The sequence below is a fragment of the Hippocampus comes genome, unplaced genomic scaffold (assembly GCF_001891065.2).
Source record: "Hippocampus comes isolate QL1 unplaced genomic scaffold, H_comes_QL1_v1.1 scaffold327, whole genome shotgun sequence".
Classification (NCBI taxonomy): domain Eukaryota; kingdom Metazoa; phylum Chordata; class Actinopteri; order Syngnathiformes; family Syngnathidae; genus Hippocampus; species Hippocampus comes.
Window position 1 is genome coordinate 213,714 of NW_017806221.1, and position 11,326 is coordinate 225,039.

Below are 11,326 nucleotides of genomic sequence, written 5' to 3' on the forward strand. Positions count from 1 at the left end.
TTGTCATTTGCAATGGAAATTCAGTTAACTTACAATCTATATTTTTAAACATTTCGTTTTTTCCATGTGACCTTTACAATAGTCTACTATGAACAGTTGTGAATAAATGAATCCATTTTGATATTTAGAACCTCACTTAAAATAAATGGTGCCAGGAGTATCGTTTTTACAAATAGGATACTTTTCACTCGTCGTCCCGCTGACCACGTAACGCCACGTTTGCTTATGACATCTTGAGTGGTTACAATCAACTGGTTTGTTGATAAGAAGTGCAATGGTGAACCTGCTGCGGCTGACGTGAGGTCACATCTTCGCTTGGACCTGCGCGTCGCATCCACTTGTTGCGTTCACAGCAGCTGTTGCTATTTAGAGAGACGACAACATGGCACACGGGCTGGCCAGAAATGAATCCGGCGACACGGAGATGCATAAGTCAGACAGCAGCAGAAGAACTTTCGTGTACACAAAGAAGAGGGGCTATGAGGTTACTCGAAACCCTCACCTCAACAAAGTAAGTGAGGTGACGTCGGAAAGCGTTTGAACGAATTTCAACGGGGGACTAGTTTGTAGCGGTGTGCCGATGCGTTCAAGTGCTGCAGGGCGATTGGGTATTAGCTACAACTTACAAGTTGTTAACAGAACAAAGATAATATTGAAATCGTACATCATAACAATTAATTAAAAAAAAGATCACATAATATTTCAGGCACTGACACGTTTCAGAGCCTCCCTAAACGTTAATTCTCATACTTGAAAGTAGCTGAACGCTAGATTTCATTGTGCCTGTGCTTTTAGTACTGTGAGTTCAAACCAATCTATGCAACAGATGTGCACAGTTACAATAACTATGCTTTAAATAGTGAATTATAGGATGATGTTGATTTCAGTAGCAATTGTGCATGATTCTGGAGAAGCATTTGAATGCAGCATTAGCTTAAGAGTTAGGCTTCAGGGTTAGTCAGTTATATTTAGATTTAAAGAGCCCTGACTGTGGGCATACAGTGTCCCTGTCACCCTGTCATGTAACACTTACTTAACAGTGTTTAATGCTTGACATTGTCAATGACAGGCACACATAAATCTTTATACATTCCAGTGGGGTGTAAGATGAAGTCACCAGGGCATCTGCAGTATTTGTAAGTACTGTTTGTATAGAGATGGTGAAGCCACACACTTCCCAGCAGGCTTTCAAGTGCTCTTTGACAATAGTTCAAAGAAACCAAGCTAAATGTTGCTCTTTATTTACAGTTGTTTCTGCTGCATTGCTAGGAGTGTGGTTATGATGTTTTTTAAGATGAAAGGGCAAAGAAAAATACATATTTTAAATAAAAGGGCAAATCGATATTTAAACTTGAAAGGTGGCTCTAGTGTGTTGGCACGTGTGGAGCAACTGGGAGTTGGTTGCGCTCTTGAATGTGTATTTTGTAATGAGGGCCCCAGAGGTCATTGGTCCAGCTTGGGGTGACGTGATCTCTCCATGGTGCTGACGATCACTCTAAAAGTTTCACTGGGGACATCATGTTGTCTATTTCCTCTGAATTAATGAATGTTGTCTGATGCTCATTTATTTAGGGGTATACACACACAGTCAAGTTAATGTGATTTCTCCATACAAGCCTGAGACGAACAGACAAGCTGATGGAGATGAAAACATGACCTTCATGGTGCACAGCATCTGTGTGGTCAGTCAATTGTGCAGTCTGTTGAAGGCCAGACTGATTGAGTTTAACAGTAGAGCCTAAACAACCCACAGTGTGAGTGGTGCTGATCTGTTTATTTGCACAGAGCTGTGTTTGTTTCGAATTAATGATTCCAATCCTGAAACCACCAAATGTTGCAAATGAACCCTTCTTGCTTTATTTTCCAGAACTGAAGTGAGTCCAGTGAGTGAGTTGAGTTGTGCGCTCACATGTTAGTTAGTCCAGTGAGTGAACTGAGTTAGGTGCTCACATGTTGAAACATACGAGAACATATTAGAACTGCATTGGTTATTCGGGTGTGCTCAGTCACAATGTCACAGATATCAGGAATTTTGAGGGATTTTATTTTGGTGCTACTCAAGTGAAAGTCATTTTCTTGGGTTTATGCCAAATGGAGTTCACTCTTTAAAACACCAATTCACACTGCTGATTTGCTTGTAATTTTGTAGTCATGAAGACACAGTTCAAATGTTCAATCGGCTCTGCAGATATTAAGCTTTGATCTCCTGGGACAACATGCTGGTGGCCAAATTCGTGATGCAGTTGCAGTGGCGGCTTCCAATAGAGGGCGCAAGGGTGACATCCTCCCACCTAGCTGAGTCACCTTGAAAGGAATAAAAAAAATAAAATGTGAAAAGGAAATTTCACTAGCACGTCAGCCTCATAGTCCAGAGGTGCAGGGTTCACTTCCGGCTCCGGCCTACCAGCGTGGAGTTTGCATGTTCTCCCCGGGTACTCCAGTTTCCTCCCACATTCCAAAAATATGCATGACAGGTCAATGAATTGTCCCTCGGTGTGATTGTGAGCGCAAAGAGCTGTTTGTCTAAGTGTGCTCTGCGATTGACTGGCAACCAGTTCAGGGTGTACTGCCTGAAGACAGCTGGGATAGGCTCTAGCACCCCCCGCGACTCTCGTGAGGATAAGCGGATTAGAAAATGGATGGATGTTTTTAGTTGGGCAGAATAAATAGTATACAGTGACTGATGAATAAAATTGATTTGTTGACCTTTGCGTGTCAAACGATGATGATATATCTGGTTTGGGTGCATAGAACATCGCCGACCGACTGTTACTTGCACAGTCCATTCTCATGCAATACACATGTATTGGGCAATGTTGTGCACTGAATTCCCCCACCCACAGCCTTTTATTTACTTTTCTGGACATAAGAAAAGAAATTCAGGAACAATTGAGAAAGAAAGTAATTGAGATCTATCACTCTGGTAAATGTTATAAAACCATTTCTAAAGCTTTGGGACTCCAACGAACCACAATGAGAGCCATTATCCACAAATGGCGAAAACATGGAACAGTGGTGAGCCTTCCCAGGAGAGGCCGACCGACCAAAATTATCCCAAGAGCGCAGCGACGACTCATTCAGTAGGTGACAAAAGACCCCACAACAACATTTAAAGATCTGCAGAACTCTCTTGCATCAGTTAAGATCAGTGTTCATGACTCCACCATAAGAAAGAGACTGGGCAAAAGTGGCCTGCATGGAAGAGTTCCAAGACGAAAACCACTGCTGAGCAAAAAGAACATTTAGGCTCGTCTCACTTTTGCCAAAAAACGTCTTGATGATCCCCAAGACTTTTGGGAAAATACTCTGTGGACTGATGAGACAAAAGTTGGACTTTTGGGAAGGTGTGTGTCCCATTACATCTGACATAAGAGTAACAGCACATTTCAGAAAAAGAACATCATACCAACAGTAAAATATGGTGGTGGTAGTGTGATGGTCTGGGGCTGTTTAGCTACTTCAGGACCTGGAAGACTTGCTGTGATAAATGGAACCATAAATTCTACTGTCTACCAAAAAATCCTGAAGGAGAATGCTTCGTGACCTCAAGCTGAAGCGAACTTGGGTTCTGCAGCAGGACAATGATACAAAACATACCAAATGAAGACTTTGGAGTGGCCTCGTCAAAGTCCTGATCTAAATCCTATTGAGATGCTGTGGCATGACCTTAAAAAGACGGTTCATGCTCGAAAACCCTCCAATGTGAGTAAATCACAACAATTCTGCCAAGATGAGTGGGTCAAAGTTCCCCCACAGCGCTGTGAAAGACTCATAGCAAGTTATCGCAAACGCTTGATTGCAGTTGTTGCTGCTAAAGGTGGCCCAACCAGTTATTAGGTTTAGGGGGCAAACACTGTTTCACGCAGGGCCATGGAGGTTTGGATTTTATTTTCCCTTTAATAATAAAAACTTTAATTTAAAAACTGCATTTTGTACTTACTTATGTTGACTAACATTAACATTTTTTTGAAGATCTGAAACATTTAAGTGTGTGAAACATGCAAAAAAATAAGAAATCAGGAAGGGGGCACACGTCATCTACAGTCAGTGCTAGGGATTTACGTCAAGCATGCAACATAGATTATATCAGATCAACGTAGATCAGGTGTCTTCAATCCTGTTTCTCGAGGGCCGCTGTCCTATCTGTTTTCCATCTGTCCTTGCTGCAGCACAACTGACTCAAATGATCAGGATCGTTATCCAGCTTCTGCAGACCTTGCCTTGTATCGATATGTATCGTACACATACCTGCGATTCAAAACTTGCTCTCACTCAAGTTTGACTCTGTCCTCCAGCCTAAATACACTTAGTTGCGTCCTGTGTATGTACAGTACACCATCATTGCCCAATGTTTTTTTTTTTAACTGAACCTCATTTGAACTTTTATCCTTGGAAAGGGTAAAGTATTGCTCTTCTGCATTTAGGTGTTTATTTTTGTGTAAACAGAAAATATGCAATAAAACTTGTAAATAAAAACACATTTGAGTGTTTAGCTGGAATTTTATAAATCAGTGTTGACCAAGTGATTTGATTTGGAACAGCTTTCCCCTTTAAAGTATAAGTATGAATGTTTGGAGTAGAGGTCATACTGGATGCTCCTAGCTTCTGGTGCTGTAAACCGTTTGTTTACATCTCAATTTACACTGCAGGGCCGTGAATGAACCCACTGTGCAAGAATGCTCTTAAACAGGGCGCGATAGCTTGACCTAATTCAGGTAGAAGGCTACTTGGTTTACCATTTCGGATGTCACATGCTGTTTTTTCTCTTCTAATAAAAGCCTTTTTTGACCTGAGCCCTTGATGGGAGGCAGTTGAAGCTTTTGTGTTTAAACAAAATGAGCCTTTCCTTTACTTTACTGGCTCTTCCTCGGTGCAGCGTTGAAAGTGATGAATGTTCCAACATCCATTTTGTATGTTTTTAATCCCACCTAAAAGTTGGCCATTCTACTTCACTCATAATTTGGGCTGTTTTTTTCAATTGCCTGTGAATCATCATCTTTTTGTAATAGTCGTTTTATTGATTGATTTAAGTATTATTTGTAATTATTCATACTACGATAAATGTTATATTTGCTAATGTTGGGAGGTGGCTCTGTCAAATTAAAACCGCCTCATCTGCTGTGACACCCGCTCAGGGATTTGAGTAATGGGTTTAAAAAAAGAAATGTTTCCTTTGCACCTTGGTGAAGCGTCCACTGTCAGTGCTGCGCCTGAACTGGGCTGAGGAAATTGGAGCAGAAGGTCGGAAATGACTACTAAAGCATGTTAGTGGCCAGTCACAGGCGGGCTTCTGTGGCTCAGGCAGTGGCACATTGTTGCCCTCCATCTGATTTCAGCGAGCCCTGGGGATGAGGTGTGTTTACCTCACCCAGGTCAAGCCCACTTCACCTCTAACAGGAGCCAGTCACAGCACAACTTGCTAATTGATGCTGAGGCAAGCAGCGCTGAAAGCACCCTGTCCTCACATTGACAGGCTTTGATTTCCTTTTAATCTCTGCACACACACACTTCCCTGCACACTGGGCAATGTATGTGTGTGTGTGTGTGTCCCTGGCATCACATTGCTCTTTGGTTAACTTTGCCTCCTCCCTTTCCAGAGGGGGAACCGGATATCATAGAAGTGTTTTGTGTGTGCTTGCTGTGCAATAAAGAGATGTAGTGGGGTGCGAGGTGTAGAAAGGCTTCTCTGTGGTGAGGACGAGAGCGCTGGCCGCGCTCCACAGACGTCTTCTGTCTCTCTGCTTGATCACACATTAATGAGGCATCTGTGTGAATCCCGGCCCTCAATACGTCTCCCTGACGCTGGTTCCGCCTGCTGCTGCTTTGAAAAACAACAACATCCTCTCTAAAAAATGCTTATAGGACCCAATCAGGGATGCAGTTGCCCCTCAAAAGCTGAACTGAGAGGTTGGGTGTCGCTGACCTACAAGATGGCCATTTACTGCCTCTGTACTGTAGATCAGTGGTGTCCCAACATTTTTTGTGTCACAGACCGGTTGAGACAAGTACATGCTGTTCACAGACCGGCAACCATTTTCTTTTTTTAATCCTTTTATTTGCCAGTTTTAAAGCACTGGTACTGACAACAATGATAATTAAAGAGTAAATCAACATTTTATTAATGTCCATTCCTTTCAAACAGTGTTATTCTACTGATGTAGAATAAAATAAAATAGAACGGTGAAATGGATCAATTATGAACAATAAATACGCCATAGGGCAACCTGGTGGTCCAGTGGTTAGCGCGTCGACCTCACAGTGCAGATGTTCAATTCCAGCTCGGGCCTCCCTGTGTGGAGTGTGCATGTCCTCCCCGGCCCTGTGTGGGTTTTCTCCGGGTGCTCCGGTTTCCTCCCATGTTCCAAAAACAGGCATGGCAGGTTGATTGATCACTCCAAGTTGTCCCTAGGTGTGAGTGTGAGTGCGGATGTTTGTTCGTCTCTGTGTGCCCTGCAATTGGCTGGCAACTGGTTCAGGGTGTCCCCCGCCTACTGCCCAAAGACAGCTGGGATAGGCTCCAGCATCCCCCGCGAACCTTGTGAGGATAAGCGGATCGGAAAATGAATGAATGAATGAAATACACCATATAATGTTATCAATAATACGGAAGTTGTGATCCCACCTACGGTGTTAGCATCATTGCTACCGGTACTTGCAAAAGATGACCCGATTGATTGCTCACTTTCTTCCGGTGACTGCTGGCTTGTTATTAGTGACGAAACTGCTAATGTTTACGTGGGCAGGCTGTCCAAACTTTGCTCGCATTTTCATGCTTTCCACTTGAGTGCTATTTGTTCAAATGACTCAACAGGTTTCTTTGTATTGTCTTGTTTTTGACGACAAAGCACGCACAACAGCTTCCTCCGCCGCATCGCTCTGGAGATACCGCGAGGGGAGGAACGTCTCTTATCCAAATAGCTTCATCTTTGGAAGTCATTGCTGCCCATCAGCTGCGCGTTTTGATGTACGTTTGGTCAATTTGTTACTATTACTTTCTGTTTACTGCTTCTTCTCACATTTATTGGCGGATTCTGTTGATTGCAAACCAAGGTTAAAGGGAGGACTCCAATTGGCTAGAGTCGCGCACACTTCCCACCTCACATCTGATGGAGCTCACAGCTCGCAGGTCTGTCTCTGTGCGGCCCGGTACCAAATGGACCATGGCCTAGTACCGGTCCGCAGACTGGTGGTTGGGGACCACCGCTCATGTGACTCAGTGGCGATCAGTTCCGAGTAAAGTCCCTGCAACCTGCTCCATCTCGCATTCAAATTTGCTTTTGCCAGTGTAATTTGAAAAGTATTTGTGACACTGACACAAATATACTCATTTTCAAATAAGAGTTGCTCAGGTAGATATTTCTCTGGATTCAAAGTTTTTGTTAACACAAGCACCATGAACCATCTTGACAGAGATTGTACTTTTGATCAGGGTAACGTGTCAGCATTACACAGTACAGTATTTAGACTCATGCATACCGAACATACAAAAAATGGCGTTAACTTAGCCCGCCTTAGCTTGAAAACATAACTTTATCTGCTGCATTTTCACGTTATTTTCACGTTATTTTCTGTCTCAATGGAAAAAATACCACTGTGTATGGCATGAGGTTGGGAGAAGCGCTACGTGTACATTTCCTCAGTAAAAAAGCGATTTCAAATGTTCTCTTATAAGGTACATCGGTGAGTTCTACTCAAACGTTTGTCTGCATCATGTTGTCAGATCCATGAACAACATGAAAGTCAAGCGAAATGTTAATCTAACCCACGTCAGTCACAATTCACCATGACCCTGCATGTCTTGGAACCCCTTGTAAGGCAGCTAACAGTGTCCTCTTTCGGTCTGAGTGAGACATTGCACCCCTCTTACACCATTTCTCACGCTGTTCTTCAATCTCTTTCTACATGCGTTGTAATGTTGAGTAAAAATTGGTTGAATATTTTTCTATGCTATGTTCATATTTTTCATGTTTAAAAACTTATAGGAGCTAATATTAATAAAATATTGAAGTACTTTCGATTTCCATTAGTTTTCAGTAAAGTGACTTTCACTGACAGCTTAAAAACAATACAAAAATGTGATTGTGATCGAGATCATTCAGAAAATACATTGTGAACATTCACCCCCCCGCCCCCATATTGTCTGACCCTAGTTTGAAATTCTTTCTGCCATGCATATCATGCCCCTGACGAACACAGCGAGATTATACATGAACAATATAACATCTCATTAATATCAATCAGTTCATCGGTCCGCAAAATGTTTTTGTATTCTACTACGGTTTTATTGGGCGTTTGTCGAAAAAAATGAATTCTTTTTTTTTCAATAGCAACCCATGCAGCTTAATTCCGGACGTCTCTGTGGGAGCTTCTTTCTGTATTGAATAAAACTGTGACATGCTACGAGGCATGTTTCATTGATGGGAAGCTGTCGTTATAGCAACTTGCGATGCAGGGTTGTTGGGCTTGTCTATTCATGACCTCCTGTTATTTGATTTCCTTGATGTACATATTCGAATCTTATTTATCCCAATTGTTTTTAGGTCGTGCTTTTCTCAAATGAACTTAAATTTAACTGCCAATTACTTTTAAACATACTTGTTTATTTCTATTCAATTTGTTGACTTGGAATTTGTTTAGTTTGGAGTTTTACTTTGTGTTCCCAGCAATTTGCCGTTCGAGACAAGTTAGAGACAGACAGGAAGTTGCTAACGCAAAAGTACAATGCCGCAAATACCACATTGACTCCCAAAACACCATAATCACCAGTCACAACTCGACCATGTGCCACAAATTGTTCTTCGCTATGTTTGGCAGCTTTTCTAATCTTGGCGAGTCAACCCTACTGCAAAAAGAGGAGTCTTAACGTTTAGGATGGTTACCATAACATTCTGTTCGGATATCCAACGCATGCATTTACTGCTTATTAATATTCACTCCACAAGCTGTATTTCCGTTTGGTTTGTCAACCGCGTCATGGCCAGTTGTCACTTCTCAAAAATGCTCTTTCTTTGTGTTATTCTTTGTGCCAACACTGCTTTCCTCTGTGCCTTCTTTCTTTCATTCATTCATCTTCATTGACAAATTGACACCCCATTCAGCTGGAGGACTTGAGAAGTTATTTGTTTGCTGCTTACTGACTACCCCTCATTCAGTACAGTTTCTGTTTCATTTAACCCCTTTAAACACGTTATAATGGCCTGAATGCATTTACACTGTGGAACACTTGTTTTGTCATTTTTCTTTAAATTATAAATTAATATTTGCCTCAAAAGCAGGAATTACTTTTCTTAAAATATTATGATATAAATTATTTTAATTGGGTAATAAATACATAAACAAATAAACGTTGAGTGTTTAGCTGGAATTTTATAAATCAGTGTTGACCAAGTGATTTGATTTGGAACAGCTTTCCCCTTTAAAGTATAAGTATGAATGTTTGGAGTAGAGGTCATACTGGATGCTCCTAGCTTCTGGTGCTGTAAACCGTTTGTTTACATCTCAATTTACACTGCAGGGCCGTGAATGAACCCACTGGGCAAGAATGCTCTTAAACAGGGCGCGAAAGCTTGACCTAATTCAGGGAGAAGGCTACTTGGTTTACCATTTCGGATGTCACATGCTGTTTTTTCTCTTCTAATAAAAGCCTTTTTTGACCTGAGCCCTTGATGGGAGGCAGTTGAAGCTTTTGTGTTTAAACAAAATGAGCCTTTCCTTTACTTTACTGGCTCTTCCTCGGTGCAGCGTTGAAAGTGATGAATGTTCCAACATCCATTTTGTATGTTTTTAATCCCACCTAAAAGTTGGCCATTCTACTTCACTCATAATTTGGGCTGTTTTTTTCAATTGCCTGTGAATCATCATCTTTTTGTAATAGTCATTTTATTGATTGATTTAAGTATTATTTGTAATTATTCATACTACGATAAATGTTATATTTGCTAATGTTGGGAGGTGGCTCTGTCAAATTAAAACCGCCTCATCTGCTGTGACACCCGCTCAGGGATTTGAGTAATGGGTTTAAAAAAAGAAATGTTTCCTTTGCACCTTGGTGAAGCGTCCACTGTCAGTGCTGCGCCTGAACTGGGCTGAGGAAATTGGAGCAGAAGGTCGGAAATGACTACTAAAGCATGTTAGTGGCCAGTCACAGGCGGGCTTCTGTGGCTCAGGCAGTGGCACATTGTTGCCCTCCATCTGATTTCAGCGAGCCCTGGGGATGAGGTGTGTTTACCTCACCCAGGTCAAGCCCACTTCACCTCTAACAGGAGCCAGTCACAGCACAACTTGCTAATTGATGCTGAGGCAAGCAGCGCTGAAAGCACCCTGTCCTCACATTGACAGGCTTTGATTTCCTTTTAATCTCTGCACACACACACTTCCCTGCACACTGGGCAATGTATGTGTGTGTGTGTGTGTCCCTGGCATCACATTGCTCTTTGGTTAACTTTGCCTCCTCCCTTTCCAGAGGGGGAACCGGATATCATAGAAGTGTTTTGTGTGTGCTTGCTGTGCAATAAAGAGATGTAGTGGGGTGCGAGGTGTAGAAAGGCTTCTCTGTGGTGAGGACGAGAGCGCTGGCCGCGCTCCACAGACGTCTTCTGTCTCTCTGCTTGATCACACATTAATGAGGCATCTGTGTGAATCCTGGCCCTCAATACGTCTCCCTGACGCTGGTTCCGCCTGCTGCTGCTTTGAAAAACAACAACATCCTCTCTAAAAAATGCTTATAGGACCCAATCAGGGATGCAGTTGCCCCTCAAAAGCTGAACTGAGAGGTTGGGTGTCGCTGACCTACAAGATGGCCATTTACTGCCTCTGTACTGTAGATCAGTGGTGTCCCAACATTTTTTGTGTCACAGACCGGTTGAGACAAGTACATGCTGTTCACAGACCGGCAACCATTTTCTTTTTTTAATCCTTTTATTTGCCAGTTTTAAAGCACTGGTACTGACAACAATGATAATTAAAGAGTAAATCAACATTTTATTAATGTCCATTCCTTTCAAACAGTGTTATTCTACTGATGTAGAATAAAATAAAATAGAACGGTGAAATGGATCAATTATGAACAATAAATACGCCATAGGGCAACCTGGTGGTCCAGTGGTTAGCGCGTCGACCTCACAGTGCAGATGTTCAATTCCAGCTCGGGCCTCCCTGTGTGGAGTGTGCATGTCCTCCCCGGCCCTGTGTGGGTTTTCTCCGGGTGCTCCGGTTTCCTCCCATGTTCCAAAAACAGGCATGGCAGGGTGATTGATCACTCCAAGTTGTCCCTAGGGGTGAGTGTGAGCGCGGATGTTTGTTCGTCTCTGTTGGCCCTGCAATTGGC

At 42.4% G+C, this 11,326-nt stretch overlaps 1 protein-coding gene across 2 annotated transcripts in view; it reads left to right on the top strand.

The window, feature by feature from the left end:
• Positions 1 to 235: 235 nt before the first annotated feature.
• The window catches only part of me1 (malic enzyme 1, NADP(+)-dependent, cytosolic), a 78,945-nt gene continuing 67,854 nt past the window's right edge, over positions 236 to 11,326 (top strand). Inside the window, exon 1 of one of the 2 annotated variants that reach the window (XM_019856315.1) lies at positions 236 to 511. In XM_019856315.1, the coding sequence (XP_019711874.1) occupies positions 383 to 511 (129 nt within the window). In that variant the 5' untranslated portion in view covers positions 236 to 382. Of the gene's footprint in view, positions 512 to 1,010; positions 1,137 to 11,326 lie in introns of those variants that run through there. The other variant, XM_019856316.1, reaches the window with a different exon arrangement.